Below are 27,431 nucleotides of genomic sequence, written 5' to 3'. Positions count from 1 at the left end.
TAGTTCTTCACTGATTTTGACGATGTTAAAACATGTAAAAGACTATTTTAAACAACTTATTCCTTTGTATACAATATGTGATCAGCTTACTTTTCGAAATAATTGTAAAAAAATTTATATACTACCAGCTGAAATCTGCCCTATATATATGTATATGCCCTATATATATGCCGTGGCAGTGTCGCGCGAGCCCAATGCTACTGTTTATCTCTTGTTCTACAAACATCGTAACGGTCGATGAACATGTTTAACGGATGAACGGAAATAAATGGCCAGACCTACCTGACGGGGAGTCTTTTAAAGAAATATAAGTCAAACTCACTCTAATTCATCTTCAACGTGTCTAAAATTTTCTTTGAAAATACGATTACGTAATACGGTCAAGAAGTTTGGGTTAAATTTCTTTAAGAGGACCATTCATCAGAGAGATCTTATTCGCGTTCACCCGTTATACATGTTAGCTGTCGGCTGCTGTGTCATGTTTATAGAAAGCAATAGATAAGCGGCAGTTCAGTCTGATGCATCTGCTATTACGAATGTGTATATATAAGGCAGAATGCAACTATATAGTACATAAAGTTTTTTACGAATGTTTCAGAAATCAAGACTGACTGTTTATTATATGCAAAAGAAAAAAATGTCAGAAATAACGCCCTTTACAATATATTTCAAAATCATCAAAATCGGTGCGGAACCAATCTTTCGAAAACTTCCGCTTATTATCTACAAACAGTAATTTGTGTAATTTTTTATGACTTATTCTATGCATACTTGTCTGTAGTACATAACCCTAATTCTATAAAATGTTAGGTGTTCAATCTGTCCTATACCTCGTCTGTTTTCACTTTCAATTTCAGTTGTCATAATGGTTACCATATGACCATCCCTTCCACTTGCCAAATAATGCAATGGACGCAGTCGGTGTCGTATGTAGTTGCATGCACGCGTTAAAGGTTATCGAATGAACACTGTGCGGTTATACTCTGTTATTTTACAGTATGCAAAAGTTGAATTCATATATCGTATTTGAAAAACTGAAGTAGCGATGAACGACGAAGAAAGGAATATATGTTTAACATTTTTAAATAAACTAAAGTGTATGTGAGAAAGAAAAAACTAAACATTATATATTCTATCATTAAAGAATTTAATAAACATAGAAAATTAAAAATATTTTTTTAAAGTTTTGTTCTATTGATTTTTAAATCGTATTTTTGTAGCAAAAGGAAAATCTTATTCCAACTTTCAAGAGTCACTCGAGATTTTAGAAACTTATGTAGTATCACAAGGGCTGGAAGATGAAGACATTAATCTGTTAGCAACAGTTATTAAAGACACTGACTTAAGTTAGTATGCTTTAAGAATTATACAAAGACAAGTACTAATAATTTGTTAAGTGAATAAACTAAAGAAAATATTTAATAGGCGCTACTAAACAGGCATCCCTGATAAGATGTCTAATTCCAAAATATAAGGTACCTGAAGAGACTTTTAAATTGATTACTACTTGGTGTCTGTCATCTGTAAATAAGCTGCCAATTTCTGTATCATGTACTATTATACAATGGATAGTTGGTAATATTATTTTTATTAAATCATATTGTTCAATGAAAATTTTTCTGAAAGTGATATTCTCCATAGCACCACAATATCAATAATGTTTAAAATTATATATATGCTTTTAGGTATCTGGAATCATCAATTAATAGATAGAAAAATTATAAATATATACTATAGTGTTTTCTTTTTTGTAATGCTCAAGAAGGAAAAACTGGTAATTATATTTTCTATATATTTTTATAGTTTCTAGAATGCATTGTATATACAAGATACCCCGGTTGCATCTATAAATGCATATATTTCTAAAAACTTTTCAAGTTACAGAACTTTGAGGAAGGGTCTAAATGGCAGGGATAAACTGTTGAATAAAAATGTTAAAGTTACATATATCATTTATGATAAAATTTGAAAATGAAATTAACCAATGTAATTGAAATGTAGTATTAATGGAAAACTGAAAGTTTCTGTAATGTATATAATTATAGATTAAAATGGGGCACCCTGTATATTTAGAAACTTTGACCACAATAATTATACAATACATTTATATCATGCAAAGCTTGTTTGTCAATGTTATTTTAGGATAAACACCTAGCATATCTCATTTATGTATTAACAAAACCAGAAGATGTAACCCGTAGAGATGTATCTAGACTATTAGTTTTAAGGGAAAAATATACAAAACCGCCAGGATATATCCTTGCTTTATTATCGTAAGTAACTATAGATACAAATATATAATTAATAAAGTTTAATATTCGAGCAAGAAATTTTTATACAATGTATCTTAGGTTATTCAAGACTTATAAACCTCAATTAGTTCCTGAAAATACTAAAACTGTAAATATAGAAAGTGTATGGAAACCAATACCAGAAGTATTACAAACAATGCTTCAAAATGCTAAAAAACGTATAGAATATAATGAAGTAGAAAACACACATTTTAAATCATTCGACTGGAATAAATTTGAGGTAACAATTTGATAAATATAAAATTTGTATGACTTAAATGTACATATATTTTTTTATACATTTTAACAGCGTGTAAGAGGAAATAAAATGACGCCACTAGTACCATCTATAAAACTCTATCAATTTGGTTCTAGTATTTTTAAGGGGGAGGATATAAAATCTATCTTTGAAATTACTAAGTAAGTACTTAGTTTGCTATATATAATTTATTGATTAATATTTCTTAAACAATTAAATATTTCAGCTTGGAAGATTTAGGAACATTGTATTTTAATTTGGAATTGCCATGCACTGCCATATCTCTTTTGGCTAATAAAGTTGGATACCACCTTCTGACATTTACTGATACTTATTATCAAAGTAGATTCTCTTATAATCTTTATAACACTTTAATAAGAGGTACATATTAAAATTTTAGGTATGTACTTTATCAAAAAAGTAAACTTAATGTTTTTCTTATTTTAGCATTCATTCTGGAAGATGAAAAATTTTCTGAAGAAGAAATCAATAAATTACTCGACATGATTGCAGAATTTTCGCGTTATATGCAGCAGGGTGTACCTGCTGTTAATCGTTTCCTCGATGAGTACCTCTATTTCAATACAGGAGAATATCGATCAAAACTTTTAGTTTTATTACAGTGGACATCAGCATCTATTACTGGTATGTTAATAAAACAATACTGTTCATTGATGGATGTGTTATAACTTATATTGTAAAAGTAAATTGTTTACAGATTTACAAGAAAAAGTATTAGTACATGTACAAAATATGTATTATGAATCATCATTAACTGAGAAGTGTGAAATTATCAGAACTTTCAAAATATTAATCACAAATTTGGTACATAAAACAGTAGACTATTTTGTTATAACATTATTTAATCAGGTTTTGTTTTATTTTACATGAATTACTTGCATTAGAGATATTAACTGAATTAATGATTCGTTTGAAAACGAGCTTAATAAATTCATGAATAAAAAAAACACAATGAAAAAATTATAATTAAAGAGCACATTAAAGCATTTATTATTGTAGTTCGTTGCTGAAGGATTTGAAGAATGCTATCAAGAAGCACCTTCACCATTTTTGGGACAAATTTCAATGAATAATTTGAAGGATTTTACTCTTATTCTTACTAAATTCTTTCAAGACCTGATTGTGTCTGGTTTAAATATACATTCTTATAACACTTTATTACTATCAGAAGCATTATTATTTTATGATCAGGTATGTAATCAAATCAACCAGTAATACAAGTGAAAATATGTTTGTGTAATTAACAAAAGGAGTAAGGTTGTCACTGATTACAAAATTTTTTCATTCAATTTTTTATTTTCATTTAAAAAACAGATTTGTACATTGGAAAGTCGAAGTACCATACTATCCTTCACAGTAGCACCTTCTGCAGTAATTTATGGAGGTTTTGTTACAAAAAGTTGTGCAATTTTGTCAATGACGTGTAATTTATTATTAAGGTATTTGTTTTATAATATTATTTCATTTAGATATATAAACTAATACTTTGATTTTTAAATTTTTTCATAGGTATCGTCACATGAGTTTACAGTATATAAGAGAGAAACCAGAACCAGTTAAAGAAAGCATTAAAATACTATCTGTTTATGTGAAAGATATTTTTAATGCATTATGGCATGATGAGGTATGTATGTACAAATGTAATATAAATTACAAAATAATACTTATGTTGTTAATTATTAATAAGATAATTTGTTTTAACACTTTAATGTTAGGGATTTCGTGCATACACATATTCACTGACACTTCATATTAGTCAACTTTAATAAAAATATAACACATTTCTTTATTTATTTGTACTTAATATTATTGATAGGAAAAAATTATTTTAGAAAAACTTAAATTTTTTCCCACGATCTTGTGAATAACTAGAGAAACTGATATTCTATAATCCTTGGATAATGTATTAAATAGTTTACTAAAATTTATGATTCCATTAGTTTAAAATATGTTTCTAATATAAAACTTTTTATTTTTAGCTGTTCACAAAACGCAAGAAATATTTTTTAAAAAATCTTCCAGACAATGTGTTAAATGATTTAAAACACTGTAGTACTAATAACCATTTAAATATTCTTCATCACTGTGCCATTTTGCCTTATAAATGTGCATTAAGTAAAACAGGACTCAATATATGCACAAAACAGGTGATGAAATTTTTATCTATATTTATCTTTTTAACAAAATACTAAAGAGAAACTCAAAACAGATAATTGTATAACCAATTATATTTCGTAATTTTTAATATTTAGTTCTAAATATTGAACATAATAAAATAATAATACAATTTTTTATAGGATGCCATGGATGTAGCATTAGAGTATTTTCCAATTGTAAATGAATTTCTTACTATATTTCAAACTTAAATATAGATATGCACATACAATATTAGAAATATTGTAGAGATGTAATAGTTTATAAATTTTACTTCCTGATAAACAAAAACTTTTGTATATTTTTTTACTTGAAATATAACCATTGTAGGAAATAATGAAACATTTGTTTAATCACTGTAATCTGTAATATATGAGCAATATAAAAGGGCGCTTCCAGCACACTAAAATAAGAAAAAAGTAACAGCTTATTTTGTGTTGTAGTAATTATTTACCTATCTCTAGTGAAATTGTTCAAAATAACTATCTCCAAATTTTAAATGAATACGTCGCATCATAGATTGTTGAACTCTTTCAACATAGTAAAAGAAGATTCCTGATCTCTGGAATTTATTGTTGGTTGGAAACTATAGCATGTAAGGAATTGGTTAAGAATAGGCTCTCATTTTAACTAATTTTACTTATTTTCAGTTTCTAAATATTTATGTTTTTAAATAAATGCTTTGCAAGCGGAACCGTTTGATGCAATATTGTTTAAAACTATTTTTGATATACGTTATTAATGAGGTTCGTGTATGCAATGAATAAAATTTCATTTAATTTTTCCGTTAGAGAAAATAGAGAAAAAGTTTATTTAATGCTTTTGTACTAAATTTAATTCTTTCTAATATTTATTTAGTAGTTTTTTAATCATTTTTACAAATAATGTGTATATATTGGAATTACCAAAAAACTACAAGAGGAACTTACGGATACACGGCATTAGTCTGCGGTGGTAAGGAAGAGGTTCACGATTCGCTGTCAAGCACATTATGTGCGATTTGGCCTCTATAGTATAGATATGACAGTAACCTTCACGAATACATAGTTGATTATAAGGAACTTTTTGTTTTGATACACAATTATTCTTCAGGTTAGAATATATGAAAATAATAAGCAAGACGATTTACCGTTTTAGTTTACTTCAACTTTACATTATTTAATGTTGAAAAATTATTTTGAAAAATTTGTAAATAGTTATTGCCAATAAAAATTAATTGCTTCAGAACTAACCTCATTTCTACCCTACTTAAGCAAACGTAAATATTTTTTACTCCATAAATATAGACAATTTTAACAATAAACTATCTACATTATTTGAATAATTTATTACTCAGATTTTGTGTTCTCTGATGATGAAACAATGGATGTTGCTACTCCAACTCCTCAGGATCTACAAAGGAAGCTGTATTTTTTAGTAGAGCAACTTCAGCACATGGCTGGTGAACTACCTCCAAAATATCAAATGCGTCTTCCTTATGAATTATTATCTGGCTTAGCTAATTCTCTATTGAATGACACAATATTTGAAATTGTCAAAGGATTAATGGAAATTCAGCATGTTACAGAAAAGCATCTTTTTCAACAGCGTCTTCAATTATTAAATCAACAAAAAATTGAGATGCAAGAATCATTATTACCAATTTCAACAGATGAGGAGAGAATAACGATAAAAACAACATTATATAAGAAACATAAGGAGGAATTAAAGCAAATGGATATGAAACTAGTTTTGCAACTGGATCAAAAGGTAGCAGACCAACAAAGTATTTTAGAAAAGGCTGGTGTACCTGGATTTTATGTTACAAATAATCCAATAGAAATTCAAGTACAAATGAGATTGTGTGACTTTATAATTCGACTTAGTAAAATGGAAGTTCCAAGTTAATGTGATTATAATTTATCAAAATTGTCCATAAATAATTTATCACTATTCTTTCAATTGCTATTCTTAAATAAAATTGTAAATTGTAAAATTTATTACAACTATTTATTTATATTCAACAAACTGTACAATAAGTTAATAATATATTTATTATTCGTATCATTTTTACTGTCGTACAAGTAGTATTTTTTTTTGTTGAATAATTACTTATTTTTATATAAATAATTCAGAGAGAAATATAACTAATTTTCTTATGGATTCTAAAGTTCAGAACATTAACAATTATATATTTATAGAAAATATACTTTTTAAAATTTCTTATGTTACTTTTAATAAATTATGTACATACTCTTTTATTTATTCATTAATTTCTATAGTAAACAGTACTGTATAATACAGAACAAAAGATTTTTCACACATAAATGATAAATCTTATTTACACTGTACTAAGTATATTAATTCTACTTATTGAATTATAACATGGGTACATGAAAATAATAAGAAATATATTGTATTTACATCAATTTTTTAAACAAAAACGTTTATAAAAGAAAATATTGTTGCATTTTGGCAGTAAAATTGTATTCGCTCTGTTGAAATGTTTTAATTTATTCATATATAAAGTAAAAAATAGTATACTGTATACTGTATTATTTAAAATCTTAATATTTATCTTAATATCAAATGACATTAATCAATAAAGCTTTTAATTATCTTTTTCAGATTTCAATAGATTAGTTCTCTAAATTCAAATTTTAATAGTAGATTCTGATGTCCAACAGTTGCAAATAAATCATGTGCATATTTAGTTGTATATAATTTACTTTTAAATTACATAAGTACGTAGTTACTAGACAGTAAAGGAGTCACTTTTACCCAGAAGTGGTGCAATCTGTGAAGCTGAAATGTCAAGATGTAAGCGTTTCTGGTCCTGCAAACTTTCAGCTTCATGTTTTTCTGCAAAACATATACGGTATACGTCCGCAAAAGTTGTGGCGAAATGAACTTCAAGACCATCTGTGATATATTTAGGTAGATCGTTATAATCTTTCTTATTTTCTTCGGGTAGAATCACACAATTCACACCAGCTCTTTTTGCCTTTAAAAACATATTACATATGTTGAATGTGGATTAATAAAGTATAAACATTAAATTGCAATAAAATCGTATATTTTTGAACTTACGGCAATTATTTTCTCTTTAATACCACCAACAGGAAGAACTCTGCCTGTAAGACTAAGTTCCCCGGTCATCGCGACATTCTGTCTAATTGCATCATTTTTAGCAAGCGATATTAATGCTATTGCAATAGTAATACCAGCGCTAGGACCATCTTTTGGAGTTGCACCCTCAGGCACATGCAAATGTATGTGAGAATCGTACAGAAAAGTATTAGTTGGATCTTCTTGAGTTAAAAATTTCCTTGCCACTGTCATTGCTATTTGAATGGATTCTTTCATTACGTCACCCAAATGTCCAGTAATTTCGAAGGTTCCTTCTGAACTTTTCGAACCGATAGGTTTTCTAATTGACGTTTCGATGAATAACGTGGAACCTCCCATTGCTGTCCACGCAAGACCCATAACTACTCCAGGAGGTGTGATCTCATACATTCTGTCGTGTGTAAACACAGGTTTTCCTACAAATTCCTGTAGATTTTCTGGATTCACATCAACTTTTTCTGTCTCTTTCTTGACAATTTTATATGCTACCTTCCGATGAACTTTCTCTATATGTTTCTGAAGATTTCGCACCCCAGACTCTCGACAGTAAGATTTAATTAATACGTTAAGCGCGTCGTCGTTCATACTAATCTGATTGTAAGACAGACCCGAATCGTTCATGGCTTGCGGTACTAAGTACTGCTTCGCAATCGCAAGTTTTTCTTCTGCAACGTAACCTGACATATCTATCATTTCCATACGATCTCTAAGAGGTTCTGGAATAGTATCGATCACATTCGCCGTGCAAATAAAAAGAACTTTCGATAAATCGACGGCCACGTCCAAATAATGATCTAAGAAATTTGCGTTTTGTTCTGGATCCAGCATTTCGAGAAGAGCGGACGCTGGATCACCTTGGTGACCTCTATTAATTGAAAAACATGATACTTATTGTAAATATCAAGTTTATAATATAATTCATATAAATGGGGTTGACAACTACATACTTTCCAATCTTATCGACTTCGTCTATAAGAACTAGTGGATTTTCAGTCTTTGTTTTTTTTAAACATTGAATAATCTTGCCAGGCATAGCTCCAACATACGTTCGTCTGTGACCTTTGATTTCTGCAACATCTGTCATTCCACCTACACTAAATCTGAAATACTCTCTATTAAGTGCGCGAGAAATCGATTTGGCTATTGATGTTTTTCCAACACCTGGGGGTCCATGGAAACATAATATTTTTCCTTGCGTTGATCCTTTTAATTGACTGACAGCAATAAACTCTACATTTGAAAAAAAAAACAAAATAAATGGAGGGTAAATATATATTACATGCAATAAATATGTATCTATTCTTCACTTATTTAGTTACCTAGAATTCGTTTCTTTATATCTTCCATTCCATAATGATCTTTATCCAAAATCTCAATTGCTTGTTGAAGATCTAAATTTTCAGAACTGGTTATGCCCCAAGGCATAGACGTAAGCCAATCTAAATAATTCCTTGTAACACTAAAAATAAAATTATTCTATTACATTATAAATTAATAATATTACTTAAATTAGAGATGTTTCCATCATATGTTTTATACTGAACATTTTTTACATAACAGTTATAAAATTTATACATACTTGAATTCGCTACTATGACTCTCCAAAAAATTTAATTTATTTAATTCTTCTTCCAGTACATCCATTACAGGTTTTGGAACTGTTTTCTCCCTGATTCGTTCTCTATATTTTTCTCCTATCGCGTCTTTGTCGTCCTTTTCTAGTCCCAATTCCTTTTTAATAACTTTCAATTGTTCATGAAGAATGTATTTTCTATGTTGCTGTTTGACTTTTTCTTCTACTTCTCTACCAATTTTTTGTTGAAGTTTACTTAATTCATATTCTTTTTTTAAAAGTGCAAGTGATAGCCTTAATCTTTTTAAAATCTGCAAGAAAAATTGCATTTATGATTATTAAAAAGATCAATTATTTTAATAATATATTTAGAATATCACTCACATCCATTTCTTCTAACACTTGCTGTAGTTCTTGTGCATCTGCTCCAGTCAAAGCTGCACCCAAATCACTCAAATAGACTGGATTATCCACAACTCTTTGACCTTGATGTAACATTTGTTGCAAAGACTCACGATACAATGTATTCATACTAATTATGTCCCGAATTGTTTTGATTAACTCTTGTGTTAGAGCCTGTATATCAAATTAATTCTTTTAAATATTTACTACAATACATTTTATCTCAGTTAAATATATACGTTGATTTAGGGTAAAGTCACTAAACTGCAAAACTACCTAACACAATGGGTATTTATCAAGTTTAAATAAAATTCCTCAAATGTAGCAATGATGAATTACTTATCAATAATAGATGGATGCAAAATATTTTGTACATTTACCTTAATTTCTTCAGTTTGTCTGAATTTTTCATGCGTCACATTTACTACTTCTACCATTAATAATGGCTGAGAACTAGCTTGAGGAGCAGGTTCTGCTGGATTAACTGTTTCTTCAGTGTTTTCTGGTGCTTTACTTTCGGGGGTAGTTGTTTCTTCAATTTTTCTGCCTTTCTCTGTTTCTAATAATCGGTTCTTACGCATTACCAATCTACGATTTTGTTTTGCACTAGATACTGAATCGTCTACAGGAACGTGAATTGTTGTATTTAATAGTGGAAACGTCAGTTTCATCTCTGCGTAGCAGGCAGTACAGTATTTATATATAAATCATATGAACATTTATAAAAAAAAAAAGTAAATTTATTAAAATTAATTTGCAACAGCATAGTATTATAATGCAACTTTCCATAATAATAATACATGCTAAAAAATTTAGTGCCTTTTATGCTACAAAACAATTATTTTATGAATCTTTTAAGCAAAGTCATGTTTGTCATTTATTCAATATTTAATCATCAAATTGCATGAAAATTACAAAAATAGATTTAGATTCTTGCTTAAACTAAATCTCTGTTACTTACCATGCATAGGTTTTGGAGTAATTTCTTCCAAAATTTGATTTACAATTTTAATCCTTCTATGTGCCATCACAACTATTCTTAATCGATTTCCTAAATCTTGTACTTCATGTATCTGTGCAAATGTTCCAATAGAGTAAATATCATCTAAACTTTGTACAAGTTCAGCTTCGTTTCTGCATAATAATTACATTCAAAAATAAGAATTATCATTCTATACTTTTGTAGTTTGAAATGTACATATATCACTTACTCTTCTGTTTTCTTTAAAAAAATTCCAACATATGGTTGATTTAATTTGACTTTTCTACGAATTAAATCCATAAGAATTGGATTACTAATTTCAATAAGCTTTATAAATCTGGGGAACACTGGGTTTCTATTAATTGCTATAACAGGAACATGAGGCCATACTTCAGGTACAACAACAGTAGCTGGTAAAGAAGCTGGATCTTCCATCTGATCTCCATCACTTTCACTAAAAATTAAAATATAATTTTGTTGAATATGAAACCTTGCAAGTAGAACATCAGTATCTGTACAAATGCATTATAATTTCCAACATTTATTTACATAGGATATACAGTTTCTGGAAAAAGCATATTATTATAGATTCTAAATAAAATTCTTCCTTTGATTATTAACTCAAAAAAATTATAATTGATATTTTAGAAATGCTTTTTATCTAAACATACACGAACACTCTATTTATAATAAAAAGAATATAATTTCAAAAATTCAAAAAGTTAAGAATAATAAATTTAGAAAACATAAAACTTACCTTGGTGGATCTTTATCACTGTATTTTTTAGTTGCGAATGATCTGATCGAAATTATGGCCGCAGTATGTCGATAACCACGGGTGCTCTTCGTAAATGTTCCAAAACATTCAGTGAAGTTTATTCTTCTACATTGTGACGGTTGAACGTATGTCGATAATTCTTGATAATTCAAATGGCAATTTCTACAGAAGGATCGAATATTCGTCATACGATGCCAAAATGTGGGCAACATCTTGGAATTAACCACTGTCACGAAACGCATTGCTCTCAATTTCGCTCACGATTTAGATAAACGTGGTTCGCTCGTTCGATTTTCTTAGAACACGTTATGAGGTTAGGACCTAACTTCGGCGCTCGATCGGTCTGATGAAATTCTGCTAACCTAGAAAAAACTTTTCGTGCGTTGGTCAGCTGTTTGTGCGCATATTATAATTAATGCTGTATGCTCATTGATTTATTATATGATATACGTACCCATGTAGATGCAAGCTCACATTTTCTTTGTATGATACATTGATAAATTTTAACGAGACAATAACGAGGTGAAAAAACAGTGGTATTTGTTTGTTGCTCAGTGTGATCAACGATATATGCTTTCATATATAAAAAATGTATAACTTTAAACCGAAGTTAGGAAAATTTTAATATATTACTTCAAACAGTGCATGCACATCATAGTAATTTTAATGTAGCATGAAACCTTATAAAATAAAATACTTTTATTTTAAAAATTAATTCTTTATAGTTATCAGATAAAAATATATTTTTATAGGAAGAGTTCGAATTTAAAAAATAGTTTAATTATAATATTTCTATTTATCACCTTTTTCCTTAGATATTTGTGTATTCCTTTTAAAATTCTTTAATCTTTTAAGAATAATTTTGAACACTTTTTCCACAATATATACATGTATAAATTAAAATGGGCTACTCTGCATAATACTTTAAAATCCGAATAATATAAATATTAAATGTATTTAATTGTGCAACTTTTAACATAGAAAAGCATTTTGTTTATGATACAGTTGAAATTGTATTAAAAAATTATTCCCAATTTTTATAAATATAGGTATTTCAATACATAAGAGATAAAAAAATACTAGTAAAACATTTGCTATTAATAATTTTATATGTGAAACAAAATGTTAAACAAAATACAGGTAGTAAACAACAATGAAAAAATATGCAACATATACAAACTCAGATTATTCAGGATGGTCTTTGAATAATTTAAATACAAATGCAAGACCTAAAATCTATCCATTTAATTCCACTGTAAATAGCAGGCACAATCAAGCATCGGATTTACAGAAATTAAGTTCAAGTAAAGTTTCTAATTTATGTTTATGTTGATATTATTAGATGAGGGTTTTAGTACAATTTCATAAATAGTTTTATTATTAACAAGATTAAATAATTCTCTTATTATTCTTAATTATAGGAATTATGTGTTCTGCTAATATTACTAGGCAAAGTTTAAATCAAAGACCAAGTACTTCAGTTACATCAGATAATGATGAGGAATTTTTTCAAAGTTTAAAATCTGTAATTGATAAAGATCTTTTATTGTAAGAAAATTTGTATTGCATTATATTGCCTGTGTTTTAGTTATACTTTTAATATTTTTTATGAACATAGACATTCAAAAGAGAACTACAAGCCAAACAATAATTATCAAGATACTACACTATTAAAAAAAAAACGATCTATAATTGATGAAGAAACTCAAAGTGTAATTAAAAGATTTAAGAAAGACACAAACCATAACAATGTTATACAATCATTAAGCAATAGAAGTAACACACACTGTAATTATGTTGTTGAGAATGTCATAAAAACTATGCATAATGCATCAACAAGTACAGTTGCTGGAACTATGGGGCAGGAAAATATGTTTACACCTAATATATTAAATACAAATTTCAGGTATTCTTTCAAAGAATAAAGTTGGGCCATTTAAAATTCAACCTTAAAATACATCATTTCAGAAATCTACCTAATAAATATGTACTTCAACTAAATTCAAAGCTACAACAAAACAACGCTTTACCTTTACCTACAAATGAAGCAGCTATTACTCACACAGAATATGAAGAATATATGTTTTATGAAATGACATTTTTTACACCTCCAAATAGTTATTCAAGTGAAGATAATAGAGATTATTAAATTTGAAATGTCATATGTACGAAACATAAAAGGTATAATCAGAAGAAAAATAAAACTCCAAAAATATTGTGTAAAAATTGTGTTAATTTTTGATGTGTTATTTATTCCAAGTAAATAATGTAAACTTATTTATTGTAACATTACATTTGTAATAATAAAATTGTTAAATTGATAAATTATTTTTGCTTTAGTGTAATCTATTTTCTTAGATTTAAAAAAAAATTTAATTTTAAGAAAGAATGTCAGTACAGTAATACTTAGTATATATACATTTTTTAATAATTCTCAATGAAAGAATAAAATATAAAAATCTTTATTATAAAATGTATACAATTTCCATTAATAATATCGATAACAAATTTTAAACGAGTGCACATTATTGGTCACTCAAGCAGACAGGCATGTGTCATTATTTCCCAAATTCAAAACAAATCGAAATTAATAATTGATGTTTATAATTAGTGGTTTAAAAAGTTAAATTAGTATTTACGTGAAACATTCTTTACAGAAGGTTATTTTTTATTTAAAGTAAAAAACTAATGTTGTTCTTCAATGCAGATTTCTTTAAACTAACCTAACATAATATATTTCATCTAACCAATTGCAATACTACTAAATGTAAATAAATGTGTTAAAACGATTAGATAGTGAGATAGTTTCTTATTAAATGTATTATTTAAATATACTGGCAGTTCTGGTAATTACGATGGTAATTACAGTATGGTAAAGCATTAAGTGTTTATTTTAAGGAATGTAATAATTGTATGTACCTATATTAGTTTAAAGCAATGAGTGAATTTAAATTGCATCATTTAGTGGTTGAATTGATTGGGTTATTGGGGTGAGTAAAAGTAATATATACATATATATATAGTATATATTACTATTGTATTATAGAGTATATTTTATGAAAGTTTTCTAATTTAAATTATATTATATATTGTTTGCAATGTTCAATAATTTCAAAATGCTTCATTACACTTTTAAATTTTATAAAAATTAATAATTAAGATTTACATTATAATGTAAAGGTGTATAGAATATATATTTATTGGTTCATAGATCAACTTCTGCACCTGAGAAACACGTTGAAAAATTACAAAAAGAAGGCATACCTACAAGTGCAAGTGCTTTGACTATTGTTGCTTCACAAAGCTGCATTCGTAATTTGGCAAAAAGTTCTCCTGTTCCTGAATTGTTTTTGCAAAAATATGAAGAATTAAAAGCAAAGAAGTTAGTACCTTTACATATTTAATTTATGTAAATTCAATATAAATGAGTTGAATTAATATTTAATTTTCTTTTTTTATGTAGAATAGATCTATTGGGTTTATTTGCCCAAGTTTTGGAACTCATATCCGAAGATAAAGAATTAAAGACTTATTTAGCTAAACAAGCATCAACATTAGCAGCAAATTCTACCAAAAATGCTTCCATTACTACAGAGGATTTACCACAGGTTTTTCTTCCTTGTTAAAGATTAGTTTTATAATTATTAATTATAAATAGATTGTTTTTTAAGTGTGAATATTTTGACTAAAAATTTTTGTAAATAAATTTTATTCCGTGTAAATTAGTATTTAACAAATTGTAAAACAAATTTTTTTTATTGTACTTTACTTAGACATTAAATCATATTTTGTCCAACATAGATTTGTAAGAATGTAATTAAGGCTGCTGTTGAAGGAGAAAAGAAATTAAATAAACATGTAGGTGTGATTGTAAAGAAAACAGAACCATCTGTGGTAAAGCACAACTGGGTTCACGAGAGACCTCGAATAACTTGGGACTTCTACAATGAGCCAAGTGTTACACCATGTCAAAGTAAAAAGTTTTTTAGACTGATGTAAGAAGTTAACAACATTGGTTTACTAAGCAATGAAATGCTTACAGAGGTTGTGCCTGCTGTGTCTCAAGAATCTATATTACTTTGGGATATATTATATTGTCTAAAGGGTATAGATGGATTTTATATTGTTTCTGAACCTCTAACAAGTCCATATGCAGTGAAAACATTTAGCATATCTCCAGATGTTTGTAAGAAGATAAAAATAATTTTGTTGTATACATAAAGTGCATAATATATAGCACTATATTATTATGTATTATTATTTATAGGTATATCATATAAACAAATGTCACAACAAATACTACCCCTTGCTTCACACTACTCCATGACAGCCAGATTTGTAGAGGAAAAAGTTTTACCAGAAGATGGGCAAGTAAATCATGCTCTGAGGGGAGCTATAAAATGTTTACTAAAAGATTACTTAGTATGTATTATAATACGTTATTCGTGAGCATTTAAATTAAAATAATTTACTTGCAAATTGTAAAATCATTTTGTGTTCAAAATGTTTCAGTTATTTGTTGTACAATTGGAAACGGAGCATGTCCGTGGTAAATTAAATTTACAGAAATTATGGTTTTATATTCAGCCTACTATAATTGCCATGTCTATTCTTTTTCAAATTACATCTACTATATGCAAGGTCAGTTACGATCTCTAGTGTTATATTTAAAAAATTTTTTAATCCATTTTATTGTTGTACAATAAAGCATTTCATGTTAGGCAAACGCAAAAGGTGGGAAAGTACTTAGTCTTCTGCACGAGCAAGCAAATAATATTAGTGGTGAAATAAAGTTTAAAGAATTATGTATGTTTCTTATACAAGCAGCAAGTGTTCCATATATGCAAATATTGGAAAAATGGGTGTACAAAGGTGTCATATGTGATCCATATGAAGAGGTAAAAATAATGTATTAATATTTAAATTATTATAATAGATTGTAATTTTCCATAAATATATTTATTTACGCTATTTTTGTACAATTAATAAATTTTTTTTTATTTTTCAGTTTTTTGTGGAAGATAATGAATTAATTCAAAGAGAAGAATTGCCTATAGATTATTCTGCTGATTACTGGGAGAAAAGATATACTATGAGACCAGAGAGAATTCCGACATTCCTCAATGAACATGCACAAACAATTTTAAGAACTGGGAAATATTTTAATGTAATTAGACAATGTGGTATGTAATATTTTTTATAGAAACCTTTAGAATGGGATTCTTATTTATGATATGACAGTATAATTCAACAAAAGGTATTGAAATGAAATGAAGAATTGTAAAAGTTTGTTGTAATTATTTTGGTAGGTAAAACAATTCAATGGGGCAAACAAGAACCTTTAATCTACCAACATCAAGGACAAAAATATATAGCTGCTATTGATAGAGCATATTCTGAAGCAGCAAAAACTTTATTGGAAGTTCTTATACATGAAAATGATTTAATGGGACGACTTCGTAGTGTGAAAAGTTATTTTCTTCTTGCACAAGGAGATTTTGTAGTATGTTTATTTAATGTAATATTTTGTTAATAACCTACAAAACATTTTAATAAAATTGCATGGTACTGTTCAATTGTAGGTCCAATTTATGAATCTATGTGAAACAGAATTAAATAAAAGTATGTATGATATTGTCATCCATCGATTGGCATCTCTTCTTGAAGTTGCACTACGCATGTCCACTGCAGATTCAGATCCATATAAAGATGATCTAAAACCTGAACTTTTACCATATGATCTCCAGTTCCAAATGTTTAGAATACTTTCCATTCAAACCAGAGATGAGAAAGGTATACTTTGTGCACATAACTATTTTTGTCATAATCTCTAAGCATAGATCTTAATGAAATTTTTTGTTTTAGAGTATTACTTCCAAACTGACAAAACTTTAACTGGTTTGGAAGCATTTGTGTTTAATTATGATGTTAAATGGCCTGTTTCTTTAATACTTAACAGGAAAGCAATTGCTTGTTATCAAATGCTATTCAGACATTTGTTTTATTGCAAATACGTTGAAAGACGCTTGTGCAGGTTAGTATATAAATGTAACAATTGTTTCAATTATCTCGTATTTTTCTAAATTAGAAATACAATATATAACAATGAAAATAATATTACATTTTAGAGTATGGAATTGTAATAAAATTGCAAAAACTTTTACCCATAACGTAGCAATGTCATATAGAAAAGCATTTTCTTTGCGGCAACGAATGCTTGATTGTATTCAACATTTGGCATATTATATGATGGTTGAAGTTATAGAACCGAATTGGCTTACATTTATAAATAAAATGAATAAGGTATGATAGTTGATCTTTATTTTTTTTTCTAAATTTAAGCCTTAAAAATTTGATATTAAATTAATAATGAAAATTTCATATAGAATTGAAGATTCTATTCTTTAAAAAATAAATTCAAACTTGCTAACTTTGTATCTAGGTTAGTAATGTGGATGACGTTTTAAGCGTGCATCAAGACCTGCAGGATAGTTATCTGAAGGAGTGCATGCTGACAGATCCAGATCTTCTTGGTTTCATTACGGGTATCTGTGCTGCTTGTATCGACTTTTGTAATTTCATGGAGGTAAGTTTCATGATTTTGACATATAAATGTGCAAATGTATACAGGTAACTAAATTGTTACATGGTACGTGTATATGGTACACAACATACACAAAATACAAAATAAACCTTTTGTCTAAGTTGCATTCTTTGTTTTGATTCAAATATTTTCGAATACTTTTGTTATTCAATATAGCATAAACTAGGTGCTATAGGTCTTTTTGATATAATCATTATGCAGAATATGGATATATTTTCATTCTTAAATGCAACATAAGTAATAGTCATTGCTCTGTGTTTACAATGAATATTGTCAGGGACACAAATAAGTCTGCATGACGTGTTTATTATTTACATCTGGTCATAGTGCAATACTTTTTATATTAAATGTGCCTAAGAAGCATAAAAACTAGTAGTAAACTGAATCTTAATATTTTGCTGATGTTAAGCGTATGAGCCCATACTACATTGACGCCGAATTGACTTCCATGATTGGCGCCTATCAGGAAGATGTCTATGATTTTGAGGTATATCCCTAAAGTTATAACTTTGCTTTCATGCATTTTTGTAGTCTTAGAATCATAAAGCTTTTCTTTTCTAGCAAACAAAAACAAACATAAAAGTTCTCTTTACACTATTATTAATTAGGAACACATCTTGAAATTCGCATGACATAGTGTACATATAATATAGGAAAATTTGAAATTCATAGAAATCAAGTTACATTTTTATATGTCAATAGTTTTGGTAATGAAAGCAAATCTGAATGTTTTGAATTAGATTAATTTGAATATTTTATGGTAGTATAACAATTTTAAACACTTTTTATCACAATGGTAACAACATTGTCATTCTTTTCATTTCACACACAATCATATCTAATAAGGTGATATCATTGTCATTACTATTAACATATGTATTACCATTATAATAACGGTAAACAAATTCTATTATTACAATTAGTGACTTAGCTAGATACTTAAAAGAACTTTGGGAAAATATAATTTTTTAATAGATCTTCTCTTCCATATATGGCGCATTACATGTTGTACCTATATTTATTAATAGTAAATTAATATATCAATATGTAAATCACTACATGAATTAGATCTAATTGTAAAATCAAAAATTAATTTGCAGTTTACATGTGGTAAAAATAACTATATATTTTTACAAATTTTAGTAGTAGAAGGGATAATATGCATAAATAATTATATATGTATAATTCATATCTATTCATTTTGGTATTGCATTCTTTGTTTTGAATGTACATATATTTTTTTAGTGATTAAAATTAGGAGTTGAATACATAATGTACTCCATTCAAATTATTGTTAATGTTGCATGCAGACTTTGTATCAAATATAAACATTCAATTGTCCATTTGTAAATGGTAATATAAATATAATATTATTATGTGTATTTAAGTGTATGTTATATGTATACAAAATAGATAGATAATTTCTCTATGAAATGTATCTTCAAAGTTCAATTGTCTTGTATAAATATGCATGAGAATTGAACACAATGTATTTTCCACTAGTATTTTTCAATACTTTTTATTAATGTAAATTACATATTGATTTCTATATTTAAAACTTGAAAATTACTAACGAGGAAACACATTCAATTGATGCTGAAATTGCACAACTAATTTCATACAGATCGAAAGCATAGACGATAAGGATTACGAAAATATAGATTAAAAATGCTATTGAGATTTAGTTTGTTCATGAGAAGCAAAGAGACTAAATTTCAATAGTATTCTTGTTACTTATTCTTTTGATATGTATAAAAAAAAAGCTGTCTAACTTTAGCATCAACTCAATGTGTTTCCTTGTAAGTTGTAGCATGATGTCTAGTATTATAAATTACATTTTATGATCTTATCTTCAATTGCAGGTTGTTAAATTCAAATGATGAGTTGTATTTGCTTTACAAATTTCAGCTTGTAATCATAAGTGTTATTGAATTATTATAGAGATCATTGTATATGTTACATTCATTTTTTACAATGTATGCTTTTTAATCTTGGTTCTACAAATGGTCTAGTACATATACTGAACAAAATGTGATGATAATAATTTAATTTTGTACGTATTTTGTTAGGATGAAAATGGGGACACATCCAAGGAAAATGCAGGAAGTTTTGAAGAAACAATTATATCACTGGATGAGAAATTTACACAAGTATTAGTACATCTTCTAGACAGGATCTGTGATCTAGGATGTGATAACAACAACGAAAAACTCCTAAATGTATTTTGCAGGTAAGTTGCTTCTCAAAATTAATGAACGTTTATTATATATATTCGTTTTACATCACAAAGATGTGAGAAACAAATTCGTCGATATTATTGCTCTACTCACATAATTTTTAATTAGGCTAGATTTTAATTCATTTTATACCGACATTTTGATACGGCGTGGAAGAGAAAAAGCAGCAATACAGGAAGAGGTCTCAGGTTAAATATCAAACATTCACACGTGGTAGGACATTATTTATATATTGGCTTATACATAACATAGTTTTTTAACAATGAAATTGTGAAACGAATCTCATTAAATAAATATTTGTATACGATATTAAAATGTTCACAGAAATTGATCTAATACCGAATGTTGTTTATTAAAAAAAAATGTAATTTAGTCATGCAACAAATACTTAATTTAATCTACTACAAATCATATAGTTTTCTTAGATTTGTTATTGTATAGAATTACAATGATCTATTTTGTACTATTTCAAAAGTAAACTGTATTTTATAAAGATGGAAGATATACATAGCATGTTTGAAGGAACAATATCAATTAAGTTGAACAATAATATTATTTGTTCTACAATTAGTATTATGTAAATATTTTACATACAGTATTTGTCGAGTGATAAATAATAATTAATCTATATTATAGTTTATTTTTTATACATAAACTGATAAGAAATTAATTTAAATGTTTTAGATTAATCAATTATTTCATGGTATCATCAGTTTATTGTAATTCGATAAACTATTTATTGTTTACACATATGTGAAATTAATTTTCATACATACATGTACATTATATTCTAGTAAGACAATGTTTCTTTTTAAAATTATTATCATCATTAATCATTGTATGTAGTTTTGAAATCAGTTCATGTATAAAAATGTTTAAATACTTTTCATTATATTTAAACAGATTTTAAACAATACATATTTGCATACACAACAGCTTTGAATTTATTGCATTTAAAATATGCATATGATTTTTTATACAATTAAATACCTTATTAAATTTAATAAAAATATTGCAATGTGCAAGGACCCGAATTCTATCTACCTATGTATATCTCTTATAATTAACTATGACAACCTGTTGAGAACACTAAATTTTGACACAATTATTAGTACTTAATGGCTATGACTTTTGTTGCTTGCAACCACTAACAAGAACTGACAATGTGTTCAACTACTATACTGATTTTGCAAATTATATTATATAATTTAATCATAAAAGAAATAAAAAACAGAATAAATAGTACAAGAGATCCATTGGTAATACCTTAGTTTTCATTGTCTTTTCTAACATTAAAATTATTATTCTCAATGACGTGCTTGAGGGTATTTAAATTGAGTTCTATCAAAGCCAATCTGTCTTTAACTTTCCTCAACTCACAGATCATTTTTTCAGTATCCGATTCCCGGCTTCTCTTTGAAATAATCTCTTTAGCTTGCTTTATAACATGAGGATTTATATCGAAGGTAGGAAATATTTTGTCCTTAGAATCTTGGTCAAATTGTTTTTTATAATATATCTTGTTACCAAAGGCTTTCAGATTATCGTACGACTTGATGCTCAATTTACCGTTCTTCAAATAATTTGGGAAAAGAAGTATCTTCTTCACGAGGAACGCCAGCGGTTTATGTCTACAGGAATAAAGGAAATCGTTGCACAACAAACAATGAGATCCGTGGGTGAAAGGAGCATTAACCGCCACCTTTTCAATATACGCGATTAGTCTTACTCTGGAGATCAATCCGATCAATTTCGCTTTGCCAAGTATCTCTGCGGTATCGCTGACGGCCAGACCGTTCAGCAAGTTGAACAACACTATGGCAATGAGAAAAACGAACAGTATGAATACCAAATGGCTTAGAATTGGACGCGACGTAAAGGGTATGTCGTTTGCATCGAATTCTCCTGTAAGCATGATGATGGTCTTGAACAAAGAATGGGCGGTATCTTGAAAATTGTTCGTGCTGTCGTTGTTGTCGTTGCTGTTGTCGCTGTCCTTGAAGAGAGCAAAGAAGGCCAGAGCGAAAGCCAAAATCAGAAAGGCGTAGGGGAACAGAAAACGTACGAAGTTTCGGAACACCGTTTTGAACATCTCAATATCGGTCGACATTCGCGGATGTTGGCCGATCAGGATCACCAATTTCCAAGCAGACAACAATATCGTCACGGCGGCAACTTGGATATCCGCCCCTCCGAATATCGCGTACGAGAGGAATATCAGTAACATCTCTAACCAATTCTCGAAATTCGATAGGTAGTTACAGGGCGACAAGACCAATTGAAGCATCTCCCTGAGAGTGAGGAGAATAATGGCTATGAATGTGAATACTCGCAAGACTTTCATGAACGTGGATTCGGTTTGGTGAGTATCCACGTCCTGGTAAGTCGTGTTTAAAATATAGGTGTTCAGTAACAAATAAACGAGGAAGTAAAAGACGAAGTTTATGTAGAAGATGTATCTGATTCTGTGCCATTTGAGATAGAGAAATGAGGACAAAAGCGGATGATTCAGCAAGTGCTTCAAGGTGCTGCTGTTAGCTATATATTGGAAGATGTCCATTTCTCGTTTCTGTTGATCGATGGTGCGTTTGTTTCGGTGTTCCGTGTGATCTGCAACGTCGTGAGGCATCAAAGATTTATAATCGAATTCGATCGTGTACTCGTTCGTCCGCATTTTTCGGGTCTGTATGCAATCATCGAAGTATTGGGACAACGTAGACACGGAGATGTCGGCTACAGGTGGCACGCCGAAAGCGTTCATATGGCCAATGTAACTTCCTTTTTCGAGCAGCAACGTCACCGCTTCGAGACAATCGGCTCTGGCTGCGTAATGTAGCGGAGTGTTCCCTTTGTCTGTGGAATAACAACAATTTATCGTTAAAATACACATTCGTTGCGGGGCGTTTCGAATTCCATAGATCATAGACCCTATTTAATACTTTATCACATAACAGTTTTTCCTATTCGTTATTAACAACGAAGCGTAACAATATTTTTCGCTCAATATCGTTGCGCAGATAACACTATACTTACTGTCCGTGCACCGAACATCCACATCTTCCCTATCAAGTATCAACTTAAGACACTCCAATCGATCGGGCATGTTCTCCGTACCTTCTGACCCCGGAACGCCCAATTCGAGGCAAGCGTTCAAAAGTAAATCGCTTCCAACCTCGATGTCCGTGTTCAGTAACTCACGAAGGATATCGGGTGAACCGCGTTGAATCGCTAAATTAGCGGCTTTCTCTAAGTTGCAACCAGTTCCTTTGACCCTTTCCAAAAGCGCGATGATCGTCTCCTTGAAGTTCCGTTGAGCAGCCATTTCTAACAGATCCTCGGCGACGTTGTTCACCACATCGTCCTGAACGACGCTCAGACACTTCAAGAAATTCGTTTCGTCGTTCGCGTTCAGGTAATACTTGAGATCGTGAACGTTCACGCCTCTCTTTTGAACCGATGGGAGCGGTACATCGGCTAGTTTCTCCTGGAGAACGTCCCTGGTCGTTTGGTCGTTGTAGTCCTTGTAATTGTCCAGGTCCAACGCGTGTCTCGATTTCTGCAGGATCAGATCGACCATGTTCCTTTGACCTTTCATAGCCGCCATGTGAAGAGCGGTCAGACCCTTGCTGTTAGGGATGTTGGGACTGGCACCTTTATCAAGGAGTAATTCCGCGCATCTCAGGTCCTTCGTCTTCACCGCAATGTGCAGGGCGGTTTGCTGTCCAGCCTCCAAGTTTGGATTTATCGTCGGTTCGTCCAGAAGGATCCTCAGGACGTCCGTGTGCCCCTTCTCCGTGGCAAAATGTATCGGTCCACGGTTGTGGGCCTCGTTCACTCTATTTACGTTCGCACCTTTCTCCAGGAGGAATGAGACGAACTCTGGCAGACCATTTTTGCACGCGATGTCCAGGAACGTCTCGTCTGCGCGATCCTGGTAAGCGTGGTTTATGTTGATGCTGGGCGGTTGCCTCCTCAAGCTTTGCTCAACGAGGCTCTTGAACTTTCTGATGTCTTTCGTGTGCAAACAGTCCAGGAGCTGTCTGTAATAAGACCTCGCGAGGACCGGTGTGTAATCGTGCAGCAGGTGCATCTGCATGAATTCGTCCTCGGGATCCATACTCGTGTCTGAAAGAATTGGCGGTAGGATCGATGATTTAAATCAATCAGAATATTTCCAAGGAAGGAGTATGGTGTTCAGGTGGAAATATAAAGGGTGTTTCTAAAACGTTTGGGCAATTTTAACGAAAATTGGAACCTCGATTTTTGTCTGTATTGTTTGTTATATAGGCAAGTCGAGGTCGTCGGATCGGTTACGTCGACAATTGCATGAATTTCTGCTTTTTTGTAACTACGAAGGTTCTATTGTACTTGGCTAAGCATACTAATGTATATTTGTTCATGGGTTCGCAATGCTTCTTTTTTTGTGTTACAACCTTCTCAAGTTGCATATTAGAGGAATTGTTACGATACTAATATCGACGTGTGTGTTGAGTTATATTTTCGTTCTTATTGTTGTCTGGTATTTATTTATTTTTAATCAACGTTTTTCTTATGCAAATGTAGATTCATGTGAATAAAAAAGAAATAAAACAGGAAGTACATAACTGTGTAAGATGGTGGGGTGCAGCTGAAATACAGTTATTGAAACCTAACTTCATTTAATTATGATTGTTTATATTCTGCTGTCGTATCCGAGCGACGTCTAGATCGATTAGTGACTGTGAAGATCGTATTGAAATTCGATGAATAAGTGTTTCTAATATTTGTGTTTGAATGTGATCGTACGATCAATTTAAAATTTATATTCTAATTATTGTATTCAATTTATCAAAGTTTCGGTAAGATAATTCGAAATGAAATTTAAAAAAAAAACAAACGAAAGTATTCCACATTCAAGTTACGCACAAATACAAAATATTACGCGGTAATTAATAAAAAAAAAAATTTGTTCTCTACGTAAAAACGAGTGCATGCAATATTATTTTGTACAATTGAAATTTATGAAATTGTTGTAATCCAATTTACTGTAAATAGAATAGAAGTCATTGTATTCCAATATGAGAGCAATAAACTATTACTGGTAACAATGAATGTAATCGATGCTAATTGCGTCAGAAGTTACGAAAATGGCTTAAGTCAATGTTTGAACATTTTTTCTCTTTGCATTACGACGTAGTTTAATGTAACAAAAAAGTAAGGGATAAATTAAATTTTCTCAGGCTCATTACTTACTCCAGTTTCATAATTACTGGTACAATTATCGGTTAATTCGAGTCGTCGACCAGTTGTCCAACGAATAATTTATTCTCGTTTCGACATCGCGATCAACAATACAGTCACCGTGTAACCAAAGAGAAGAAACTTAGCAAAGTGGACGCAAGGAATAGAAGTATTATAAAACCAACGACATTATTTAGTAAAATCTACTTCCATCCACAAAAAAAGAACTATCAAATTTTGCAATGATTTGAAACCACAGAAACCTTTTGCACGTCTTAAGTGTTCAGCATGTTGAATATCTTACGTGGGTGTGCAAACGGTCATCTCACGATTCTAACGTTCTGATGTCATTGAAGCACATATCAGTGAGGCGAAACAATCGTTTCGTCGCTTTTGTTGTCTCGTTAATCAACGAATAACGAAGTCACGGTTCGGAATACTCGTCCGGTCGGTTACTCGTTGCGCGAATCGAGGGAAGATCTCTCGATCGTGAGCCACGACGTACGACCGCGAGATATTTATCATGCACGGTGACAGAAGTACACTGCCCGGAAGCGTTTCCTGTCGCCCAACATTAATTCTGTTCCAAACAAACGAGATACACGGACACCGGCACCGCTGGACGGACGCGCAACGATTTCAGCGCTAGGTATTACGAGAATCGCTATCTTCGTCGGTATATCAAATTGCTATTGTAAAACGATGAATGAAACGGATCACTTGTCGCCGAGGCGCATAACTTGTGATCGGAGCGGATACCATCGCACGAAATGTTAATTCGTGTCGATTATCCCGTACAACTAGGGGAAACGCGACTACAGATTACGAAATTCGATGATCGCGATATCGAATTTACCACCGTTTCGATACAGTGAACGTTTCTCGAATTTAAAAAAAAAAAAAAAAAACTACCAAACTACTCTTTATTCGGCCATAAACGGAGTTGTCATTGGTACAATATTATTTTCGACGTCGAAACGATTGTATCTTAGATCGTGGCTGTATCTCGTTATACGTAAACATAATACTGGTATCTTAATTGTCGGATATCGAGTGGTGTAGTACCTTCTGGACACTGTTTGTTTATAATATATTGTTCACTCGCGGGAGGTACGGAGGTTCGAGATGGTTGCAATGGAAACGATGATCACGGATCGAACGCGAGTATCGGATCGTATCGTCGTACACTTTCTCCGATCGGGGATCGAACGATGCTAATGAAATGAACAATCCCTCTACGTACTCCGTCTGGCATCGAGGAGACTAAGCACTCCGCTGACCAGTTTCTGCGCCGTGATGTCAGCATGGCGAGGAAGGGGAACGATCAAGTATCAGACAGTGTTCGTGACAGTGCTGCTTTTGACAGCGCGAGAACGCATGTTTCTGGACGCGTTAATTGAGTAAGCGTTAAAACTCTATCGTTGTAGCTGAATTCTTTGCAAAAGGGGAGGCAACAAATTATTTTATTATCGTGCACAGATCGTCGAAAGAAAGGATCTCGTATTTGGATCTTGAAGGGGTGATAACGTTTTTGAAATATTTTGTTAATTATTTAAAACTTAAAAAGTTTTTTTTCTTCCAATCCATTATGGCTGTCCAAACTTTTAAACTATCGGTATTCATCGGCCATTTTAAACGGTTACACAATTTCTTTCGAATGCACGGTTAACAATAGGGCTAACTAAAATACTCTCAGCTGGTGTGCTTTATGTCCCCAAAACTCCTTCTTTGTGCATAATCGAGAAATCGAATTGTATAATCCTCGATTTACATAGTACTCGAATTACATCATCTTGGTTCAA

The 27,431-nt window shown here is 30.3% G+C and overlaps 6 protein-coding genes across 15 annotated transcripts; 4 read left to right on the top strand and 2 right to left on the bottom strand.

Annotated features, from left to right (window-relative positions):
• The first annotated feature begins 254 nt into the window (after nt 1-254).
• LOC143152825 (centromere protein I) lies at nt 255-5,148 on the top strand. 3 transcript variants are annotated; one of them, XM_076323367.1, is made up of 16 exons: nt 255-686; nt 858-1,097; nt 1,221-1,346; nt 1,426-1,575; nt 1,686-1,774; nt 2,143-2,273; nt 2,352-2,532; nt 2,602-2,711; nt 2,777-2,931; nt 2,998-3,195; nt 3,269-3,375; nt 3,571-3,762; nt 3,886-4,010; nt 4,081-4,195; nt 4,551-4,718; nt 4,869-5,148. In XM_076323367.1, the coding sequence occupies exons 2-16, from the start codon at nt 1,046-1,048 to the stop codon at nt 4,935-4,937; spliced, it is 1,968 nt and encodes a 655-aa protein (XP_076179482.1). In that variant the 5' UTR covers nt 255-686; nt 858-1,045; the 3' UTR covers nt 4,938-5,148. The 3 variants fall into 3 exon arrangements, with proteins under 3 accessions (XP_076179482.1, XP_076179483.1, XP_076179481.1); XM_076323368.1 differs by having other exon boundaries at nt 255-732; XM_076323366.1 differs by having other exon boundaries at nt 255-741.
• Nucleotides 5,149-5,316: 168 nt separating this feature from the next.
• On the top strand, nt 5,317-7,793 carry Gdl (gonadal protein gdl). 4 transcript variants are annotated; one of them, XM_076323382.1, is made up of 3 exons: nt 5,317-5,679; nt 6,062-6,474; nt 7,333-7,793. In XM_076323382.1, the coding sequence occupies exons 1-3, from the start codon at nt 5,610-5,612 to the stop codon at nt 7,345-7,347; spliced, it is 498 nt and encodes a 165-aa protein (XP_076179497.1). In that variant the 5' UTR covers nt 5,317-5,609; the 3' UTR covers nt 7,348-7,793. The 4 variants fall into 4 exon arrangements, with proteins under 4 accessions (XP_076179497.1, XP_076179494.1, XP_076179496.1 ...); XM_076323379.1 differs by lacking the exon at nt 7,333-7,793 and having other exon boundaries at nt 5,333-5,679; nt 6,062-6,760; XM_076323381.1 differs by lacking the exons at nt 5,317-5,679; nt 7,333-7,793 and adding an exon at nt 5,691-5,817 and having other exon boundaries at nt 6,062-6,759.
• Nucleotides 7,198-12,171, bottom strand: Lon (lon protease homolog, mitochondrial). Of its 3 annotated transcripts, none has more exons than XM_076323363.1 (11): nt 12,023-12,171; nt 11,548-11,940; nt 11,020-11,244; nt 10,770-10,942; nt 10,189-10,481; nt 9,791-9,982; nt 9,413-9,717; nt 9,153-9,292; nt 8,781-9,063; nt 7,795-8,698; nt 7,198-7,708 (listed from the first exon to the last, which is right to left on the bottom strand). In XM_076323363.1, the coding sequence occupies exons 2-11, from the start codon at nt 11,808-11,810 to the stop codon at nt 7,460-7,462; spliced, it is 3,027 nt and encodes a 1,008-aa protein (XP_076179478.1). In that variant the 5' UTR covers nt 11,811-11,940; nt 12,023-12,171; the 3' UTR covers nt 7,198-7,459. The 3 variants fall into 3 exon arrangements, with proteins under 3 accessions (XP_076179478.1, XP_076179480.1, XP_076179479.1); XM_076323365.1 differs by having other exon boundaries at nt 10,189-10,430; XM_076323364.1 differs by having other exon boundaries at nt 11,548-11,930; nt 12,023-12,159.
• Nucleotides 12,172-12,602: 431 nt separating this feature from the next.
• On the top strand, nt 12,603-13,813 carry LOC143152831 (uncharacterized). The gene is made up of 4 exons (XM_076323378.1): nt 12,603-12,872; nt 12,990-13,116; nt 13,187-13,474; nt 13,537-13,813. The coding sequence occupies exons 1-4, from the start codon at nt 12,722-12,724 to the stop codon at nt 13,715-13,717; spliced, it is 747 nt and encodes a 248-aa protein (XP_076179493.1). The 5' UTR covers nt 12,603-12,721; the 3' UTR covers nt 13,718-13,813.
• A 291-nt stretch (nt 13,814-14,104) lies between these two features.
• Nucleotides 14,105-20,911, top strand: LOC143152630 (gamma-tubulin complex component 2). Of its 2 annotated transcripts, XM_076322962.1 has the most exons (17): nt 14,105-14,558; nt 14,780-14,950; nt 15,032-15,176; nt 15,370-15,541; nt 15,611-15,754; nt 15,836-15,990; nt 16,081-16,209; nt 16,290-16,466; nt 16,577-16,751; nt 16,878-17,071; nt 17,151-17,361; nt 17,434-17,602; nt 17,697-17,871; nt 18,011-18,154; nt 18,582-18,659; nt 20,242-20,402; nt 20,518-20,911. In XM_076322962.1, exons 1-17 carry the CDS (start codon nt 14,506-14,508, stop codon nt 20,600-20,602), a joined length of 2,538 nt encoding a protein of 845 aa, XP_076179077.1. In that variant the 5' UTR covers nt 14,105-14,505; the 3' UTR covers nt 20,603-20,911. The 2 variants fall into 2 exon arrangements, with proteins under 2 accessions (XP_076179077.1, XP_076179078.1); XM_076322963.1 differs by lacking the exon at nt 18,582-18,659 and having other exon boundaries at nt 20,518-20,910.
• Nucleotides 20,912-21,192: 281 nt separating this feature from the next.
• Nucleotides 21,193-26,896, bottom strand: Pain (transient receptor potential cation channel family member painless). 2 transcript variants are annotated; one of them, XM_076323208.1, is made up of 3 exons: nt 26,695-26,896; nt 23,443-24,534; nt 21,193-23,262 (listed from the first exon to the last, which is right to left on the bottom strand). In XM_076323208.1, exons 2-3 carry the CDS (start codon nt 24,524-24,526, stop codon nt 21,677-21,679), a joined length of 2,670 nt encoding a protein of 889 aa, XP_076179323.1. In that variant the 5' UTR covers nt 24,527-24,534; nt 26,695-26,896; the 3' UTR covers nt 21,193-21,676. The 2 variants fall into 2 exon arrangements, with proteins under 2 accessions (XP_076179323.1, XP_076179324.1); XM_076323209.1 differs by lacking the exon at nt 26,695-26,896 and adding an exon at nt 25,934-26,660.
• Between the last annotated feature and the right edge of the window lie 535 nt (nt 26,897-27,431).

This window comes from Ptiloglossa arizonensis, chromosome 11 (assembly GCF_051014685.1).
Source record: "Ptiloglossa arizonensis isolate GNS036 chromosome 11, iyPtiAriz1_principal, whole genome shotgun sequence".
Lineage (NCBI taxonomy): Eukaryota > Metazoa > Arthropoda > Insecta > Hymenoptera > Colletidae > Ptiloglossa > Ptiloglossa arizonensis.
Note: the sequence above shows the minus strand (reverse complement) of the source record. Positions and strands in the feature narration are given on the sequence as shown.

What these genes read in the sequence shown, in the direction of transcription:
- LOC143152825 (XM_076323367.1), top strand. Translation starts at nt 1,046, where the DNA reads ATGAACGACGAAGAAAGGAATATATGTTTAACATTTTTAAATAAACTA. An exon ending in TCTATCTTTGAAATTACTAA is followed by an intron (nt 2,712 to 2,776) that starts GTAAGTACTTAG and finishes TAAATATTTCAG; the next exon opens with CTTGGAAGATTTAGGAACAT. An exon ending in TCAATATATGCACAAAACAG is followed by an intron (nt 4,719 to 4,868) that starts GTGATGAAATTT and finishes AATTTTTTATAG; the next exon opens with GATGCCATGGATGTAGCATT.
- Gdl (XM_076323379.1), top strand. Translation starts at nt 5,610, where the DNA reads ATGTGTATATATTGGAATTACCAAAAAACTACAAGAGGAACTTACGGA. An exon ending in CACGGCATTAGTCTGCGGTG is followed by an intron (nt 5,680 to 6,061) that starts GTAAGGAAGAGG and finishes TTTATTACTCAG; the next exon opens with ATTTTGTGTTCTCTGATGAT.
- Lon (XM_076323363.1), bottom strand. Translation starts at nt 11,810, where the DNA reads ATGCGTTTCGTGACAGTGGTTAATTCCAAGATGTTGCCCACATTTTGG. An exon ending in AGTGATAAAGATCCACCAAG is followed by an intron (nt 11,245 to 11,547) that starts GTAAGTTTTATG and finishes TTTAATTTTTAG; the next exon opens with TGAAAGTGATGGAGATCAGA. An exon ending in TTTTTAAAGAAAACAGAAGA is followed by an intron (nt 10,943 to 11,019) that starts GTAAGTGATATA and finishes ATTATTATGCAG; the next exon opens with AAACGAAGCTGAACTTGTAC.
- LOC143152831 (XM_076323378.1), top strand. Translation starts at nt 12,722, where the DNA reads ATGAAAAAATATGCAACATATACAAACTCAGATTATTCAGGATGGTCT. An exon ending in ATTGATAAAGATCTTTTATT is followed by an intron (nt 13,117 to 13,186) that starts GTAAGAAAATTT and finishes TTATGAACATAG; the next exon opens with ACATTCAAAAGAGAACTACA. An exon ending in ATATTAAATACAAATTTCAG is followed by an intron (nt 13,475 to 13,536) that starts GTATTCTTTCAA and finishes ACATCATTTCAG; the next exon opens with AAATCTACCTAATAAATATG.
- LOC143152630 (XM_076322962.1), top strand. Translation starts at nt 14,506, where the DNA reads ATGAGTGAATTTAAATTGCATCATTTAGTGGTTGAATTGATTGGGTTA. An exon ending in GAATTGATTGGGTTATTGGG is followed by an intron (nt 14,559 to 14,779) that starts GTGAGTAAAAGT and finishes ATTGGTTCATAG; the next exon opens with ATCAACTTCTGCACCTGAGA. An exon ending in CTACAGAGGATTTACCACAG is followed by an intron (nt 15,177 to 15,369) that starts GTTTTTCTTCCT and finishes TGTCCAACATAG; the next exon opens with ATTTGTAAGAATGTAATTAA.
- Pain (XM_076323208.1), bottom strand. Translation starts at nt 24,526, where the DNA reads ATGGATCCCGAGGACGAATTCATGCAGATGCACCTGCTGCACGATTAC. An exon ending in GGATGTTCGGTGCACGGACA is followed by an intron (nt 23,263 to 23,442) that starts GTAAGTATAGTG and finishes GTTATTCCACAG; the next exon opens with ACAAAGGGAACACTCCGCTA.